Genomic DNA, 20,377 nt, shown 5'->3' with positions numbered 1-20,377 from the left:
TTTTTTGTATTCAGAAGGTCTCATTTTCCTTTACTTTGTTTTCTCTGCAAATTTGTGGGGCTCAATTTATATTTTGAAAATTGTTGGGCATATATTTTTTTTCCTTCACGTTAGACTGTTGACTGTAGGGACTATAAACTATACACTTCTTTCTAGTCTATCATAGCTTTGTCCTATGATTTGTCACTAATAATCAAAATATTTTTTCCTTAAACCAAATATCAAGATAATTTATATAGTTGGGATTGTATTATTCTAAACTCGGTTCTCACAAATTGCTACTTGGATTCCTCTTCAATAGCCGTCTATCAGCATGGACATAGAGAATAGAGATAGCAAGGTTCTATGCTTCTAGAATTGATAGTCATCTTTAACTTTATCGTTGAACAGTGACTTTATCTTATGGATTTTATTAATGCATAAGGATTCTTAGTGAACGAAATTCATGCCTTGGATTAATACTTTAACTTGTATGATAGCGGCTGCGCTGGAAAAAGAACATGACCTTTTGTGGAGTAAAATAACTTCTATAACATGCAAAGCTGATGTAATACAATATTCATTTAACTGGTCTTCAATCTCAACCATCAAATTTTCAATATTAATATATCTAATGGTGAATTTTGATGTTAGGTACTTCCCCCTAGATTCTAGATTAATTCCACGTTGAAAAAGCTTGCAACCAAGAACCTTGTATTTAAAGGAGCACCACGAACAAATTCATCACACCAGTTTATTGCAATTGCAACCAATTCCTTTCCTTTGTGTTTCTACTCTGATCATCACTGTTCTTGAATCCTGGCATTAGCTGTGGTTGGTGGCGCTCTCCTCACTGCTTTCCTTGATGTTGTTTTTCACAAGCTGGCTTCCCCTCACATTGTCAACTTGCTCCGTGGAAAAAAGGTTGACAAGTTGTTTCAAAAGGTGAAGAACAAGCTGATCGTGGTTAGAGCTGTGCTTGATGATGCTGAGAAGAGACAAATCACAGACTCCAATGTCAAAGAGTGGCTCGATATTCTCAAAGATGTCGTCTACGAGGTTGACGACTTGCTGGATGAAGTTTCTACTAATGCTGCAACTCAGAAGGAGGTAAGCAAGTCCTTTCCTCGTCTTTTCAACTTGAAGAAGATGGTTAATGTTAATAAGTTGAAAGACATAGTTGATAGATTAGATGATATTTTAGAACAAACAAAGAATCTTAATTTGAAACAAATTCAAGAGGAGAAGGAGGAGCCCTGCAAGGCTCAGCCAACATCTCTGGAAGATGGATTTCCTATACATGGTAGGGATAAAGACAAGGAAGCCATAATCAAGTTGTTGTTAGAGGATAGTGGTGAACTGTTGTTAGAGTATACAAGTGTTGGTGAACACTGTAATAGCCATGACAAAGTATCTGTGGTAGCTATTGTAGGCATGGGTGGGGTTGGAAAAACCACCCTAGCCCGATCTGTGTACAACGATAGCGATTTGAGGCATACATTTGATTTAAAAGCATGGTTTTATCTTTCTGAAAATTTTGATATTAAGAAAGTCACCAAAACTATGATAGAGCAAGTTACCAAAAAGTCTTGTGAATTGGATGATCTAAATGCACTCCAACTTGACTTGATGGACAAGTTGAAAGATAAAAAATTCTTTTTTGTCTTGGATGATGTATGGATTAATGATTATGATAATTGGTGTAGTCTTACAAAACCATTTTTAAGTGGGATCACAGGAAGCAAAATTCTTGTCACATCCCGCAATAGGAATGTTGCGGATGTAGTCCCTTTCCACACTGTTAAAGTTCATTCTCTAGGAAAATTGTCACATGAAGACTGTTGGCTTGTGTTTGCGAACCATTCATTTCCTCACTTGAAATCTGGTGAGAATAGAATAACTCTAGAAAAAATTGGAAGGGAGATCGTTAAAAAGTGTAACGGATTGCCTTTAGCTGCACAATCACTTGGAGGTATGTTGAGAAGAAAGCATGCTATTAGGGACTGGAATAATATACTTGAAAGTGACATTTGGGAACTTCCAGAAAATCAATGTAAAATTATTCCAGCTTTGAGAATCAGTTATTACTATCTTCCTCCACATTTAAAACGGTGCTTTGTTTATTGTTCATTGTATCCCAAGAATTATGAGTTTAAGAAAATTGATTTAATCTTGTTGTGGATGGCTGAAGATCTTTTGAAACAACCAAGAATAGGAAAGACATTAGAAGAAGTTGGTTTCGAGTATTTTGATTATTTAGTTTCAACATCATTTTTTCAACATTCAGGTAGTGGGACATGGGGCAATGATTTTGTGATGCATGACCTCATGCATGATTTAGCAACATCCCTTGGTGGAAAATTCTATTCGGTGTCAAAAGAAGTTGGTTTAGAAACCAAGATTGATGTCAAGACCCGTCATTTGTCATTTTCCAAATTCAGTGATCCAGTCTCAGACAAGTTTGAAGTTTTTCGTAAAGGAAAATTTGTGAGAACTTTCTTGCCAATCAATTTTGAACTGTGTCCGTTTAACAATGAAAAGGCTGGATCTACCATAATTTCGAAGCTCACGTACTTGAGAGTTTTATCATTTTGTGACTTCAAAGGACTTGATGCTTTGCCTGATTCGATTGGTGACTTGATTCATTTGCGCTATTTAAATCTCTCTGGTACAAGCATAGGAACACTGCCGGAGTCAGTGTGTAATTTGTACAATCTACAAACTTTGAAGTTGAATAATTGCATTCTGCTTACTAAGTTGCCTGTTGGCATACAAAATCTTGTAAACCTGCGTCATCTTGATATCAATCCTACTTATATAGAATAGATGCCTCGAGGAATAGGAAAATTACACCATTTGCAGCATTTGAATTTCTTTATTGTGGGCAACCATAAAGATAACAACATCAAAGAATTGGGAGGACTTTCAAATCTGCACGGTTCTCTTTCTATTAGGAGTTTGGAGAATGTCACCAAAAGCAAAGAAGCATCGGAGGCCAGGATAATGGATAAGAAGCACATTAATAGTTTATCCTTGGAATGGTCTACGCGGTGTAAGTCCAAGTGTAACAACAATGGGATTGACTTCCAAATTGAATTAGATGTACTGTGCAAGTTACAACCTCACCAAGACCTGGAATCGCTGTCAATAAGTGGTTACAAGGGAATGAGATTTCCCGATTGGGTGGGAAATTTTTCCTATTACAAGATGACATGTCTAAGCTTAGATAATTGTGAGAACTGTTGTATGCTTCCTTCACTTGGACAACTGTTGATGCAGGTTTTTACAAGAAAGAGGATTGTCCTTCTGTGACACCCTTTCCCTCCCTTGAATCTCTAACCATTTGTAACATGCCTTGTTGGGAGGAGTGGAGTTCCTTTGATTCAAGAGCTTTTTCTGTACTCAAGGATCTTAAAATCCACGACTGCCCAAAACTAAAGGGAGATTTACTGCATCACCTTCCAGCTCTGGAAACACTCACGATTGAAAAATGTGAGCTTCTTGTCTCCTCTCTCCCAAATGCTCCCACCCTTCGAAGATTACAGATAGCTACAAGCAACGAAGTACCGCTGCATGTGTTTCCTCTTTCAGTGGAATCTATAGAAGTAGAAGGAAGTCCAACGGTGGAGTCCATGGTCGAGGCCATCACTAACATACAACCAAGTTGCCTCCAATCCTTAACATTGAAGCATTGTTCATCAGCCATGTCTCTCCCTGTTGGTCATCTACCTGCATCGCTGAGGACTCTGACTATTCTCAGTCTTAAAAATCTGGAATTCCAGACACGACACAAACACGAGTCATTGGAATCACTGTCAATATACAATAGTTGTGATTCGCTCATGTCTCTTCCACTGGTTACCTTTCCAAATCTCAAAAGTCTCCGGATCAAAAACTGTGAAAATATGGAATCTCTTTTGGTTTCAGGATCAGAGTCTATTAAAAGTCTGAGTTCTTTTCAGATTATCAGATGCCCCAGCTTTGCATCATTCCCGAGAGAAGGATTGCCTGCACCCAATTTGATCCGTTTCAAGGGTGAGAAGTTGAAGTCTTTGCCTGATCAGATGAGTAGTCTTCTCCCAAAGTTAGAAGCTCTTGACATATCCAACTGCCCCGAAATTGAGTCGTTTCCCGGAGGGGGTATGCCACCAAACTTGAGATCAGTTAGGATAGGCAATTGTGAGAAACTACTGAGCGGCCTAGCATGGCCATCCATGGCCATGCTAACGTCTCTCGATGTCCACGGTCCATGTGATGGCATCAAGTCCTTTCCTAAGGAGGGTTTGCTGCCTCGCTCCCTTACATCTCTGCTTCTATCTGGCTTTTCAAGTCTGGAGACCTTGGACTGCCAGGGGCTTCACCATCTCACATCCCTGCAAAATTTAGCAATAATTCAGTGTCAAAAGCTGGAGAATATGGAGGGAGAAAGGCTGCCTGTCTCTATATTAAAATTAAGCATATATACATGCCCTTTGCTGCAAAAACTGTTATGCTTGAAGCACCACCAAATTTGGCCCAAAATTTCCCATATACGTGGCATTGAGGTTGATGGTATGTGGATTTAGTGACCAAGGATGATCACCAGGTAATTCTCCTTCCTTTACCTACTTCATCGTCATCTTAGTCTAACCAAGGAAAACTATTTCGGTCAAGGATATGTTTCATTATAAGTCTTTATTCTTTCTCATTTAACTTTGTTATTGCATTCAACAGTCTTATATTAGTTGTTCAGTTTGATACTTGATTGGAATTGAAAGTGTAAACGAAAGATAATTCTTTTGTATATACTTTCTTTACTGTGAGCATTCATGTCTTTTTAATTGAAACATACGGCAGAAATGACTTGTGGTCTTTTTTCTTATTCTTTACAGTTTCTCTGAGTAGTCAGAAGATTCGACCAAGATTTCCCTAAGTATTGTGGTGAATATGAGGTAAATATTATCGATCCTAGGATACATCTTTTGCAGAATATAAATTAATTTCTTATATATATAAATATGATGAGGAAGTAATCTTAATAAAATTATGATTTCTATTTTGGAAAATGTGCATGGGGATTATTTACTTTCTATCTTTGAATATAGTATCTATTCCAATCACAAATAATTTCCTTTGCTTTCTAGCTATAATTTATTAGCGGACTAACATTTAAAGAAAAAACAGTCCTTGTTGCTACAAACAATATAACACTGTTCGTGGTTGAGAAGAGTGATTTTTTCTGGTGATTGGGTGTGAATTCAAGTGTCCAATAATTGTTATTTTATTCGGCTGAAAATCCAGACTGTAATTTCAATCATAACAACCTATACAAATCACAAAATGCATTGAGTGTGAACTTTGCTCTCTCCCCATTCTGACAACAGACTAGTTTATCAACCAGCATGGGGTTAAACTACTTAAACAAGAAATCCGTCTATTATAATCAGCAGTACCTGATTAGTATATTGAAAATACATTAAGAAAGCTTTTTAGTCAGTCTTAGCCTAAAGTACGTAAGGAAAGTCATAACTACTAACATGTTAGTTGTGTGAATCTGTGTTTTATATACTTTCTTGTATGCAGTTGTAAACCAATAAGAGATAAAAACAAAAAAACATTTTACTCTACAGTTTATTAATAATATAATTTTCATAATATAGCACATGAAGTTTCTTTTGATTTTTTATTTCTAAAAGAACTAAAACTGAAAATAACTACGAAATTATTGCCTGATTACATTAGCAGTTGAGATACGGAAACTTATTACTCACATTATGCTGATATTTCTTGTGTATGATTTACTGAATCCAATTGAGTCTGAAATGGAAATTGATGTAGCATATATGTTACTGAATCTACAGAGAAAAAACACATTATCAAAGGCAACATATCGGATGAGGGATCAGCTAAATCAAATTGAGCTAAGAATGTTTATTATGATCCTCTAGCTTCAAAGAAGAAATAACAATACAGGTATTAAGCATGCAACATCGATAAATATTTCAATATAACGATTCCCCAGAAAAAATGTTACTCATCAATGCCGTTGTATTTTAACTTCCTCAATATATCAGCACTCACTGGAAGCTGTTTCTTCTTGTTACGTTGTCAGTCAGTGTTCAAAGTGTAATTGGGTGTACTTTATTTTCAGAGATGGTAGATTGGCTCATAGAAACTGCACCTGTCAATGGACATGAATTCAACTTTGAACAAGCTCTAAATAGAACTTTTGATTTAATTGACGTGACAGTGATTCTTTCTCAACAGCTGAATTTTAAATTGGAAAGCTTTTCATTGGGTACCAGGCCAACAACATAGGACAATCTCAGATCTTTCAGTAAGGCATGCTTCACAGGTATATACTGGCAGATAATTGAAAATGCTGCATATCCTTTAACTGCTAGCCATTTCACATTCTTTGCTAGAACGTATCTGAGGTTTTGCTTTTTCCATTATTATTGTGTTGTAGGAATTTGTAATATACTGCTCTCTAGGCAGGTTATCACTTGATGCAAGGATTGATATATGTGGAGGTTGGATTTCCAATACTGCTTGAATCCCTGAAGTTTTTTCTTGTTTGGTCAGTATTTGAAATGCCCAAAGTTGCCTATACATTACTTATATGCACCTGACACCAGTGCTCTGAATGGAATAGGACTGGAAGAAAGGGAATCATACATTCAAAGCTTTTGATGCAAAAGATCAGAGTGGAGGTGAGAGTTTCATATGCGTGGAAGGGTTCCATAATCTTGAATACAAATATCAAACTTCCATAAGAAAAGCTTGAGCGCACCTTTGTTGTACAGGCTTCGTTTTATGGAGTGAGTATGACAAGCCGTTTTGATTCCAAACAAGAACATGTGAAGTTTAAAGGATGAATGAGGGCTGATGATGGGTAAGGTTTATGAACTTTAGCATTTTAATGGACCTATAAAATCAAAGATATTTATGGAAGTCAAATAAATTCCAGAGGTGACACTAAACTACAATAGCCCAAGTTTACTTTATTCATGACCATGAATTTTTTTTTATATATATACTAATCAAATGCATTAATCTTCTTATTTTAATTTTTTTTGTGGCTTGTCTGAATGCACAATTTCTAACCAGCTGGGCATTCCAACATTGTACAATTTTATGGTAGCAAAAGAGTAAGCATTAAGAAATGTTTCTGATTTATGATTTGTCAAACATCCATAACTTACCACTTTTTCTTAAAACAGTTAAAAAATAACTATATATTTTGTTTGTTTGCAGGAGGCAGACTGAATCTTGTACGTTGCTTCGATTGAGAAATACAATAATGTACTGATGCTTTAACACAGTAATTTTTTTTGTATAGTTAAATACAATCAGATTGCTGCAGACATCTCTGCATATTCTGCCTTTTTCACAAAAAAATTGTCAAAAACCCCTCTTCCATTTCTTTTTCTGGGTTGGATCATTTGCGTCACCAAAATGTAGTTCAGTGTTTCAATCACATGCTAGAGAGGCTTCATAACATGAGCTTTTGAATAAAGCTGATCTTCCAGGGCTAAAGGAGGTGGAAGTTGAGGCAAGTTCTGAAGACAGCAGAGTGCTTTCGATAAGCGAAGAGAATCAGATTGATCCTTGGCACTGTCTGCAGCATAGCACCGGCAACTCCCTGAGTGTACAGGCCTTAAGCCATGACTTGACTGGTTGGAATAGGTAATAAATTCACCAACACATTAAAGCTTCTCATTCTATGAGAAGGGTTCATAAAAAATTGATAAGGGTTTAGGTCTTCCTACTAATACCAAAGATTCGTGAACCATCACACCTTAGCACAGCATAGATGATTTGAAATAACAAAAAATAAATTACAGATGCTGTCTAGTATCTCTGGGAAAATTGCCAGAATGTAACTTTAACAGGGAATAAGAAAAAAGAAAATAAGACTGTTGTTTTCTTCTTAATCTTATATTTTATTATTTCTCTTATTTCTTAAAACACAATAACAACAATAGAAAATAGAGGGTCACAGGTAGGAGATTTTGGTTTGTCTGAGAAGGCAAGTCCTGATTTCAGTCATCATCTATAAAATATAATGCATCAAGCTTATCATTTTCTATGCCGGTTTGGACGATTGTCTTTGTTCTTACTCATTGTTGTTTCTTAATTTCCTTTAGATTAGAGGCTCAGAGCTTTGTTCTTGCTCATCGTTTCTTATTTTCATTCTGATTTGTGTTTTTATCATATTTTCATAGGTTGCTCATTTCGATGCATGCAATGTTTGCTTTCACCCAGCGCTTTGTTCAAATTGGTATGCTAACACATAATTGAAAAATGTTGCCATGCCTCTAACTACTGCTTGTTATGAATTCCCTGCTACTACACATTTGAAGTTTTACTTTTTTGCCAAATATAGACTTACTGTGCTGTGGACATCCCTGGTGAGTATAGGAAGCAAATTCCATTACAGTTTGATCGAGTCTTGATACTGGTGTTCAAAACAAGAATGAACTGGAAGAAAGGGGATCACCAATTCACAAAGCTTTTGATGCTTGAGATCAGAGCGGAGGTGGTGGTTTTAATAGAGTTTCAAGTTTGCACAGAAACAATCATCAAACTTCTACAAGAGAAGCTTGAGCACCTTTGTGGTTCTGACAAATCATTTTGGATCTAGAAAAAAGAGCCAGAAAGGTTTGAAGGGTTTTCTCTATGAAATATCAGCGGAAGACAAGTACATTCTTGGGGTGAAACTCCATGACATATGTGACATTTTCCTCTGCTTTTAGTTCAACTGAATCTTCTGGTGAAGACACTGAAGTATTAAGTATCTTATGCGAAAGATTTACGTGGTGTCTTTCTTTTTTGGTTTTGTTGTGGTCAGGAATGTCAAAACAAAGAAGAGTTGATGTTTTTATGGTTTAATTTTCTGTTTAACTTCACGCATATAGTTAGGGATCAAGTATCCAAATTTTCTCCATTACCCTTATCTCTTAATAGTGTGGAGTAAGGTATCATTCACTTCAATTTTGTCACGTCTTTCAAAAGTTTACAAGGAAGATCAATTTGATATTTGTTGGTCATTGTCAAGCCAACTTGTAATATCCATTTAAGTGTACTAATTTCATTGATTAGGAAGATTTTGGGAGGTTACTTAAGGTAAAAAAAATACCTTTTGGTGTAAAGTTTTGAGATCTGTATCTAGTAAAACTATTCAAAGTTCATTGGTTGTTAGCCATGGGTGGAATTCTGAAAATACCATAAGGTGATGGCCTGATGGGAAATATTAGTAAAATGACAAAATATATATGTTCACATTAGGGTTTCTGATAGGAGGCTGACCCGTGCACTGAATTTTGACCTTAGTTGTTATTTTTCCTAAAATAACCCCATAATATTGGACATTCCTCTGTAGTTCACTTTATGCTAGGTCTTAGTTTGTATTTAAAAGGGCTATTGTTGCACTGAATTAGGGATTTGAATCCTGCACCCCCGGACAATCATTGAAATTATTAAAGTAACTTTGATGAGATAACACCTCCTTTCCCAATCCTAACAACTCTCTCCTTCAAAAACCATTTTACCCTAACACCCCCTTCCCCAAGACACACCTCCCACCCACGACGGTTCCTCTCCCTCCCGTGATGGTTGTTTTTCTTCTCGCAACAACTCTCCTCCTTCACCCATGCCACCTCGTTCCCCCTACACTCTCCTTGTCACGACTCTTTGTACGCTCTCTTTCCTTTATGTGTCGTCATTCAAGGTGAGTTCCTTCCGTCTCTTTTGGGTTCTAGTGGCGGGTTGGTGTGGGCTGGGTTCTGGTAGGGATTATTTTGAGTTCCAAAACAATTATTCTGGAACAACTATTCCAAAATAATTGTTTTGGAATACTTGTTTCTATGGTCGTCTTTGTATCTTTTTGTATTTTCTATATTTGATACCCCTCTCACACCCCAAGACAACAAAAGTCTTCCTTTCAGATTTTCCATTTGTAGTGTTTGACCTCAAAATGACAATAATAAAATCCAACTCAAATACAACTGCCACAACCCATTTCAATAACTCATCTTGAGTATAAAAAACCTACATAAACAACATACAACATATTTTAGTCAAAGTTCACCTTTCAAGCATTAAATGCATCAACAATTACATAATAATAACACAATAAAATTTCCTTCGTTGTTGTACAAAATTTGCTACAATCTTCGTTTTTAACTGTATCATCCACATTCTTATTCATATTCATGTCAACTTCATCAGACATCTAGCTAAACTAATCATCCTCCATACAAACTAAAATTGTAAAGAGACAAAAATAATTAAAGTTATAATTATCCAAACTCCATTTGCTTTTGAAAACATGTTCAACCATCATTTCGGAAAAGACACTCTGAAAGCACAAATTAAGCTTACAAAATGGCCATTTCGAAACACAAAATGGGTTTTGCAAAGAGCGTTTTGGAGTTCATAAAATATGCTTTCGAAACAAGTCTTCCATAAACACTATTAATATTTCGGATTATGTGCTCCGGAGTAATATAAATGTTTTTGGAAGAATATTTTTAGTACTCCAAAATGCCTATTCTAGAAGACATTTTTTGCTTACGGAATAGCCATTCGGGAACATAAATTGTCTTATGGAATAGGCATTCCAAAGTATATAAAATATGCCTCTGGAATAGGTATTTCGTTAAACATTATGAACATTCCAGATTACATGATCCGGAGTTAATAAACATGTTTTCAGAACATCCATTCCAAAAGCATATTTTATGTTCTTCGAAACACCTATTCTGGAAGACAATTTATGTTTCGGAATGGCTATTCCATGAGAAAAAATGACTTATGAAATACTTGTTCCATATTTACTTCCTATTATTTCTCTTCCAAAATGGGTGGTTCATAAAAAAAAAAAAAAAAAAAAAACTTCAAAAGAAGGGGAGAAAATGTATTTGCACGTGGACTCACGAGAGTTGTGTAGTTGCGACGTCTATAAAAATGGCACGAATATTGAGGCTTTTGCTGCCTCCCTCATGGAAGAGAATCACTACGTACAGTAGAGAGATGGAGAGGAAGCTCGTGGAGTTGAATGCATGTGGTTGTGGGACTCTCGTGGAGTTCAATGTTAGGGTAGAATGGTTTCTGAAGAAGGGAGGTGTTAAGGGCTGAGGAAGGAGATGTTATCTCATTGAGGGTAGTGTAGTAATTTCAATTAATAATGGAGGGTGCAAGATACAAATATGAGAGAGCAGGATTCAAATCCTTCTAAATTATTGTGAATGAAAAATATCAATGTTATCTTTTATCTTCTCTTTAGCTTTGTTAAAGGTAGGCAGATTAGGAGTAGAATAACATAGCTCCCTTGCGCCTATGAGTTTCTTGGTGGGTTGAAGAAACCAACTTCTAATGAGACTTAAGTTCAATATATATTTTACTAGAATGTAAACTCGGGAATTGTAGGGTAAATTTTGAGAGATTAATATTTTATAGACTTAAAATATATTTTTCATCCTTGCTATTTAATGTTTTATGCTTTACATCTTTGTAATTTTTTTTTATTTTGATCTTTCCAAATTATGTTTGTTTTGTTTTTAATCAATGTCATTAGTCTCCGCTATAAAAATAATATATATGTGACATACTAACAATGTCATGTCATGTTATCATATCACTTGCCACTTGATGGCATTACAATGACATCATCATGTGACATCAATATGAGATGTCACATCATCATTAATTTACCATGACAAAATCAAAATAAATATAATTCATATACTGATAAAAATAAAAATAAATGAGATATTTACAAAGATGAAAAAATATTTAATTTTTAAATTACATATTAAAATAAAATAAATACTTAAATATTAATTTATCCATATTATTAATTGAAATATTGAAAATTAAATAATTATTATTCAAATGTTTTATGGAAAAATATTGAAATATAATTATAACTTTAAAGATTCTACATAATTTTAAAAACCTTATATTTTTTATAATTTAAAAAAGGTTAAAATGTATTTTAGGTTCCCAATGAATTTTTTCTTTTAGGTTCCTAATAATTTTTTTATTACACTAGAGTCATAATATATTAAAACTTTTTGTTTTGAATCTTTGTCGCCAATAAAGTAATGGCGCGATACCTTGTGAATAAATCTTTCCAATATAGATAGCTATTCAGATGGTGTCACGTCACTCCTTAATTAACGATACAAACTCAATAATAATTTTGATATATGAGGGATTTGATGCATTGAAAAAATTTATTAAGGACCTAAAGCAAAAATCAATCATTTATCATGAGACCTAAAACATATTTAAGCCTTTAAAAAATAATAATTACATAAATAAAAAGTAATTTTGTATAACACATAATGTTATCCAATTTTTCATATAGTGAGCATCAAATATTAAATGGTATTAAAATTTATCATGCCCTCATATCATCATTCAAATTTAAGTCTTTTTAAATTTAAGTCGTTTGTATTTTTTTTTTAATTTACAAAACAAATAAAAAAATTTAACATTAGTAAAAAAAATACAAAAAATATATTAAATAAAATAATATACAAAAAATATATAAAATATTAATTAAAATCATATAAAAAAAATACAAAATATTAAATAAAACTTAAAAAAAGTAAATAAATTATTTATTTATTAAATAATTAAATTAAAAAATTATTTACAATTTTTTTAAAAAATATAAAAAAAAAATAATAAAAGTTGTAAATGAATTTACGAATTAAAAAAGAAACTTTAAAGTCGTAAAAAATAAAAACTCTACAACTTAGAAGTCATAAAATTAAAAAAAATAACTAAAGTCATAAAAAAAGTTTATGACTTCAATTAGAAAAAAAAATTGTAACATCAATTACGATTTTTAACTCAAAAATTGTAACAATTATTACGTCTTAATTTATTTTGAGTAATAATTCAAAATCGATCATATGGTAATTAAAAATAAATAAAAATTCCCCCCCCTTCATTTTACCATTCTATGAGGGTTCATCTAAAATTAATAAGGGTTTAGATCTTCCTAGTAATACCAAAAATTCGTGGACCAACTTAACAATAGGATGATTTGAAATAACAAAATAAATTACAGTTCCTATCAATATCTAGGAAAATTGCCAAATTATAACTTTAACCGTGAATAAAAAAAAAAGATAGAAAAAATAAGACAATATGAAACTTTAACATGCAGTTCCTATCTAATTTCTAGGAAAATTGCCAAATTATAACTTTAGCAGTTCCTATCTAATATCTACAAAATTGTCAAAGATTGTTTTCTTCTTAATCTTACATTTTATTGTTTCTCGCACGCCTTACATCAATTTGTAACCTACATGAAACTTGGATGATTTAAAACAGATATCAATGAACTATTGTCTTTGTTCTTTCTCCTTCTTGTTTCTTATTTTCCTTTAAATTTGGTTCAGAGCTTTGTTCATTGTTTCTTATTTTCCTTTTGATCATATTTTCTAAAGTTGCTCATGTCTACGCATGAAATGTTTGCTTTCACCCAGGGGTGGCTTTGTTCAAATGGAAATGTTTGCTTCTATTGGGCATGTCACGCAGGTATGCTGACACATAATTGAAAATTTTCACCATGCCTCTAATTACTACTTCTTATAAATTATCTGCTACTACAAATTTGATTCAGAGTTGGGTTTTACCTTTTTTATCCTTCATCATCTTCTGTGTAATAATTTTTTGTCTGTTTTTAGTCCCTAAAATATCATTTTTGTTTTTTTGTCCTGAATATAAAAAATTTTAGGGACTAAAAATAGACAAAAAAAAATTAAAAACTTAAAATGGAATGACTTTTTTTTTAGAGACTAAGATCAATAAAAAATTGACAAGAATTAAAAACAGTCACAAAAATGAGACTAACAAGTTAATAAACTTTATTGATATTATTTTACTAATATTGTGCTACAGGAAACTATAATTTTCCATTTATATTGTAATACAAAATTATTTTATTTATTTATATTCTTTTAAAAAATTAAAATTTAATTTCAAAATAAATATGAAAATGATAAATTAAAAAGAGATAAAAGGTTTTAAAAAAATGAAAAACTCTCGTTGAAAAAACAAACTAAAAATAAGATAGCTAAAGAATAACTCTTAAAAATGTTTTCATTATAGTTATTCTAATTCCAATTTATATCCACAGAAGATATAATCCTACAAAATTTAATTAGTATTTTAATTTGTGCCGTCCACAAGATAAATTTGAATTTTAAATAGCTAATATTTTAAATATATAAATAATTATAATTAAAACTTGTAATAAATATCTCTAACATATAAATTACATTTTAGATTTGCGATAAAAAAAATTTATATTGTTTTAAAATATTGTTTTTAACTATTGATATTTTTAAAAATAAAGGTAAAGTGGATTTAAAAGATATGAGATATTAAGATAAATCTCTAAAAAATATTCTAGTTCCTTAAAACAATGCTCTCGTTGAAAAATAGTCTTAAAAATATTCTCATTTAAAAATAACTCCTGAAAATTAACACTCTCATTCTAGAAAAAAAAAATTCTAAGTAAATCGTTTTTTTACAAAATGATCAAGAATTAACGTTTTAATAACATGTTTAAGAAACTTCATTATCTTTTAATTATAATGAACTTTGTTTATGAATACAATTATTTTTAAACAATAAACATTATTTTTTTTAAATAATGTGTTGTGATGAAATGTGAAATAGAGAATCTATAAAATTAAGAATAAACAAAAGAAAACTCATTTCGGATAAAAGTTACTATAAAAAGAAGGAAATTAATGTCTTTATCCGTTACTCACAAAACAACTAAGATATAGCTGTCGAAGTAAGTTTTTCGATTCGATATTAACTTCCTAGTAACAACAGGATTAGTTAGATAACGATATTTTAATCTAAATTAGAACTGAGCCAGTTAAAATACTCAACTTACAATCCAAATTAACTGCACACAAATTAACAAACTGAACTACTATACATAAAAGACAAAACCCCAACATCTTTTTTATCCCAATTCAAGGTTTAATCATCCAATTTTTCTCAAAAACGCAACCTTCTTCCTTGCATGCAATTTTTCCTTCCCTTGTTTTCTCTGCAAATTTGTGGGGCCCTCTTTATATTTTGAAATTTTTGTTGTGCATTTAAGATATGGGAGGGTGTTGCAGTTGTCATGTTTCATTTGTAGGCAAGGTGCATGATGTGGAATGTGAATGTAACCATAATAATGATGATGGTGCATGTGAACATGGTGGGGCAAGGGTCATGTTAAAAGGATCCTCTACGTTTGTGTCAATGTACAGCCAAAAGGGTTCAAAAGGAGTTAATCAAGATGCATTAACAGTTTGGCAGGTAAAATTAATTCTTTATTCATGTATTTGTTTGCAGATTTAGTTTAATTTTTTTTTCTTATTTTCATTTCCTTTAATTTTGCTGGATTTGTTTCCTTTTAGGATTTAGGCCTAAAGTTAGAAAATACAGTATAGAAGGTGAATTATAGATGTAGGATTAAGTTTTGATGGGTTTCTATCATTGTGCTTCTCGACATGCATGCATGTTTTCTCTTCTCAATAAAAAATCGTTTTTAACTTACTTTCGTATCATGTCACTGTCATGTTTTCTTGGTTAAAAGAATTAAAGAACAGAAATCTTTTGAGTTTTTAATAAAAGCTTTCCACTTTTAAAATCCTTAACTGTTGAGCTGCAATTTCTTAATTATTAACATGGCAATACCATTTTGAACTAAATGGATAATGCTCTCATGAGAATGGTTTTATTTATTTTTTTGGTTTACTTTATAATGATTTTTAACTAATTACCAGCTCATTTATGCAAACATGAGTTGGTTGTTTCCCACTTTTCGTTCCTATTTATTGTCTTTGGTTCGTCATCTAACTCGATTACCTATATTTAGTATCATTTTTTTTCTATTTTAATTGAACTTTTGTATGAGGATGAAGATTCATTCCTAATTTCCTAGGCGTGAACTTGGACTGTGCACTGCAGAGACTGAATTATTTGCTTCTGCATATTCTATGCCATAGCTTAGTCCAATAATTTGTGGTTTCATAATAAAAATATTTTTTCTTTAAACCAAATAATAAGATGATTTAATAAGTTAGGATTCTTCTTCAATAGTCATATGATGTAACAGCATGAGCCTTGAGATGGCAAAGCTCTATCTCTATGTTGCTAGCATTGATAGTCATATTTAACTTTATGATTGAACAATGACTTTATCTAATGCTTTTTTAATAAAGCATAATGATTCTTAGAGAGTGAAGGCTTGGATTAATGCTTAGTATGATACATTATCAGGACTTCACTGGAAAAAAGGACATGATTTTTTGTGGGGTGTTTGATGGTCATGGTCCTCTAGGACACAAGTTATCACAGTGCATACGTGACAATCTACCCGCAAAACTGTCAGCATCAATCAAACAGTCACAAGAAAAAGCCATGAAACACTATGACGCTAATGCTACAAATGGTGGCAGTCATAGTGATGACTATGTTGAGGATAACCAAAATATGTCCTTTCCTTCATGGGAGGGAACCTTTATGAGGTGCTTCAGTGAAATAGATGAAAAGTTTGCTAAGAACATAGACACTGACGGATTTCGGGGCGGTAGCACTGCTGTAACTGTAATCAAACAGGTATAATTAGACCTTCATAGTTGCATTACCTTTTTGTCAAATGTCAATGTTGCTTTCGCAACAATGTGTTTTTTTAGAATACTTTTGCAACAAAGTTATACCCACATCCTTTTCCCCCTTTAAATTTCAGGGTGACCAATTAATAATTGGCAATGTGGGGGATTCTCGTGCAGTTCTTTGCAGAAGAGCACCTGACAATCGTCTTATTCCTGTTCAACTTACTGTTGACTTGACTCCAGATATTCCAAGTAGGTTTTGGTATTAACTATTCTTAGTTTCCAAATCTTACAACCCTCTTGAGTGTGTTTGATTAAATGGTCATATTCATTAAGAACTTATCAAATGAGAGCTTTTTTAAGGACTTATTTGGGTAAGCTTATTTAGAAGCTTGTATGCACAGGCTAGTTTGTAGAAGCTCTCTCATCTTTTAGAGAAGCTATATGAGAGCTTTTACAAATTAGCTTATACATAGCTAATTTTAACTTATGGAGACTCATTTTATTTTTCTTCTTTTTTTTCTCCTAAAAGTGTTTTTAGATAAGTTTATCCAAACAAACCCTAAAAGCTTGATTGCAAATGTTAGTAAAACAAGCTAACCAAACTTATTTTGATAAGCTTCTTGGTGAAACTTAATTGAAATAAGCTACAAATAGCTTACTGCTTGGTCATAAGCTATTTCTAAGGCAAATAAGTTTTCAAGAAACTCTTCCAAATGTCCCTTGGTCTATGTCTAACTAGCTTTTCTTCTTCAATGTCTCTCAGGAGAAGCTTTGAGGATCATTAATTGTGGAGGTAGAATTTTTGCTACAGAAGAAGATCCAAGTGTAAACAGAGTATGGATGCCTAAAGGGGACTGCCCTGGACTGGCTATGGCAAGAGCCTTTGGAAATTTTTGCTTAAAAGACTATGGTGTCACCTCGATCCCAGATGTATCATACAGAAAACTTACCAAGCAGGATGAGTTTGTGGTTTTGGCTTCTGATGGGGTAAGTATTTTCATATCAGGATGTCAACTTTAAATTTTGGATCTTGACTCTTGAATAATCAGTTACAGAATAATCATCGTTAGTGTTTAAACTATGCTCAATTCTTGTATTCCTCTCAATCCAAATATGTTTGCAAATATTTGGTCAAATAGTGTAAAAAAAGAAATAACCAAGAAGGTTAAATGAATTAATTAACAGCAAATAGTTTCCACACATACGTTTTTAGTTAATATTGGAGAAAAATTAGATGTAGTTAGTTCTGTAAGTGCTTTTGTTGTTGTCTTTCAATCAGAATTGGAGTTTCACCTCAAGTAATTCGCGTAATAAAGATTTCTATTAAAATTCAACATATAGGTGAAATTCTAATTTTGATTGAAGATCAATATTAAAAACACCTATGAAACTGTATCTAAGTTTTGTCCCAACATATTTGGCAAAAATAATAGCTTATTTTTGTCAATTTCGTAAGAGAGCTTTTAAGCAATAAACAACAACCAATTACTTTCTCAAAATTTATCCCAACCCAAAATGTCTAAATTATTTTTTCTTACAGATATGGGATATGCTATCAAACAGTGAAGTAATAAACATAGTTGCTTCAGCACCAAAAAGGTCCATGGCAGCCAAATTGTTAGTAAACCATGCTGTTCGGGCTTGGAGATATAAGCATGGTTTCAAGGTTGATGATTGTTCAGCCATATGCTTGTTCCTGAAGGATTAGCCTGTTTTAACCCAATCCTGATCCAATGTGAGCGGGAGCAATAGACATCCCTTCAAGCACCTGCATTTCTCATAATCTAGACTTGTAGATACTGAAATTGTAGATATGGCAAGAGTATGGTAGAATCAAAAGGAATGGGAACTCTTGGAGGATTCTCCAGAGCCAACTTTGAATCATAGATTGCAATCATCTCAGTACCTTTAAGGGGGGTTGAAGCTGATCACTACTCAGCCAGAACTCCACAAATCCAAGGGCTAGTAGTGCTACTAACAAGTTAGCAATTGTATGGCCAGAAGATTTTGCTTTTGGCACAAGCCCAAAAGAAGGCAATTATTTTAGCCTTCTAATTCTGGTGTGATTACATGCAAGACTTTTTTTCTATCTTCCTAAGACAAACTTTGATCAATTTTAGCGCTCTATGGTACCATAAAACTTTCTTCGTCTTTTTCTTTCTGGCTTGGGTACTAAAGAGTTAAATGAGCAACTGAGGAGCACCTACTTTTCTATTTATCTTCAATTCTTTCCCAGTGTTGTGTTGACTCTTCCCCATTCCCTCTAACATACAGCATAAAGCATTACTAGACACTAGAACAAGAGGATTTTGGAATTCTACATACCAAGAATATAGTGTTAATAGTTTGCTGATAATTCAGAGGGGTTATATTATTGTGGAGCATAATTGAAGCTTAAGAATGAATCTACAAAAGTAAAAACTGATCAATTTAACAACACAGCGCAAGTTTTTTTTTTAAAAAAAAAAAAAAAAAGCCAAAGGAAATAAAATTTTATTAAAACTCCCAGAACTGGAAAAAGATTACAACACCAAAAAATGCTATTTGGCCGAAAAGCATGCATCAGAATTATAAACAGCAACCCCAAAGATAGAAAAAATAAACACAAACCTCCTAACAAATTAACCCATGATCAAAAGATCATCTTTGAGGGACACCACATGTTTTTTTGCCTCAGCACGTGGAGCTTCTACAATTCACCAGCTGAGTCTTCATATAAGCATTTCCAGCAGCTCCATGATACACCAGTAACCAGCACGAGAAAAGATGAAGGAACCCAAACCCATCTTCACTGATCCCAGCTTTATCAAGACTCTATATTTTACCTTCAAAATCAGAGTGTGACTTCATGAAACTCTTGATACCAAGGTTTTAAATATCGGTTGCGGTCGCGTTGCAGTTTCGTCATGTTTGTTGCTATCGTGGCAAATCACGGACAAATGTTTGTTGATATCGTGGCAAATCGCGGACAAATGCGACCGATACTGTCCCAATTGTAGTCGCGTTTCGGTTACAGTTAAAAAAATCTATGTTTCAGCCTAAATCACGGTCTGGACTGATATTTAAAAGTAACATCTGATGCAACAGATAAACTGTATAAGATTCTGAGGTTGAAATGTGATTCTGTTGAAAAAACTTCTCCAGCTATAACTGTCTAAGTTAATCACATTCCATTATGGCATCATGCTCAGTGTGGCAATGCTAATAGCATCATGGCCATTGGCCCAGTAAGGAAATGCAATCCTTTTGGGTCAGGCATGGATCGGTGGCTCCTGGATCTTTCGGTTAGGTGTCACATTGGGCCTTAGGCTTTTTATGGGTCAACTGATCAAGGGAATTACTTCAAGCATACCTTCTTTTGCTTCCTGCACCTCCCAAAAATCCAAACAGACAAAACTACTTCCAACCAACCACCAACACCACTTCCACCCAACACGCAAACACCACCAACCAACACTAATTTTTATACACTTCTGAATAAGATTTCTCATATTCCAAAATGGGTATTTTGAAATACATTTTCAGATTACTTTTTCCTATTTTGCAATACCTATTATGGAATATGAAATCTTATTCCAGAATAGTCCTTCTAGAACAGGAATCAGTAATCCAAAAAAGTATTCCAAAATATGAAAAATCTTATTCTGAAATAGGTATTCTGAAAGTGTATAGGACCAAATTTCTATTTTTCACCCCACACCCCATTCACATATGCTCTACTTTATTCCTTCATCCCCTCCCCCCACAATGTCCACCAACACCTCCTT

At 33.3% G+C, this 20,377-nt stretch overlaps 1 protein-coding gene and 1 pseudogene across 1 annotated transcript; both read left to right on the top strand.

Annotated features, from left to right (window-relative positions):
* Nucleotides 1-749: 749 nt before the first annotated feature.
* On the top strand, nt 750-9,157 carry LOC114416624 (annotated as a pseudogene).
* A 6,933-nt stretch (nt 9,158-16,090) lies between these two features.
* LOC114416615 (probable protein phosphatase 2C 74) lies at nt 16,091-18,804 on the top strand. The gene is made up of 4 exons (XM_028381555.1): nt 16,091-16,611; nt 16,742-16,859; nt 17,374-17,597; nt 18,151-18,804. The coding sequence occupies exons 1-4, from the start codon at nt 16,249-16,251 to the stop codon at nt 18,316-18,318; spliced, it is 873 nt and encodes a 290-aa protein (XP_028237356.1). The 5' UTR covers nt 16,091-16,248; the 3' UTR covers nt 18,319-18,804.
* The last annotated feature ends 1,573 nt before the right edge of the window (nt 18,805-20,377 follow it).

This window comes from Glycine soja, chromosome 1 (genome assembly GCF_004193775.1).
Source record: "Glycine soja cultivar W05 chromosome 1, ASM419377v2, whole genome shotgun sequence".
NCBI lineage: Eukaryota > Viridiplantae > Streptophyta > Magnoliopsida > Fabales > Fabaceae > Glycine > Glycine soja.
The sequence above is the reverse complement of the archived record's forward strand: the minus strand, read 5'-3'. Positions and strand labels throughout refer to the sequence as shown.

Excerpts from the sequence above, each read along its gene's own strand:
- LOC114416615 (XM_028381555.1), top strand. The coding sequence starts at position 16,249 with ATGCTTAGTATGATACATTATCAGGACTTCACTGGAAAAAAGGACATG. Across the intron at positions 16,612-16,741 it reads CTGTAACTGTAATCAAACAG|GGTGACCAATTAATAATTGG; the intron begins GTATAATTAGAC and ends TTTAAATTTCAG. Across the intron at positions 17,598-18,150 it reads TGGTTTTGGCTTCTGATGGG|ATATGGGATATGCTATCAAA; the intron begins GTAAGTATTTTC and ends TTTTTCTTACAG.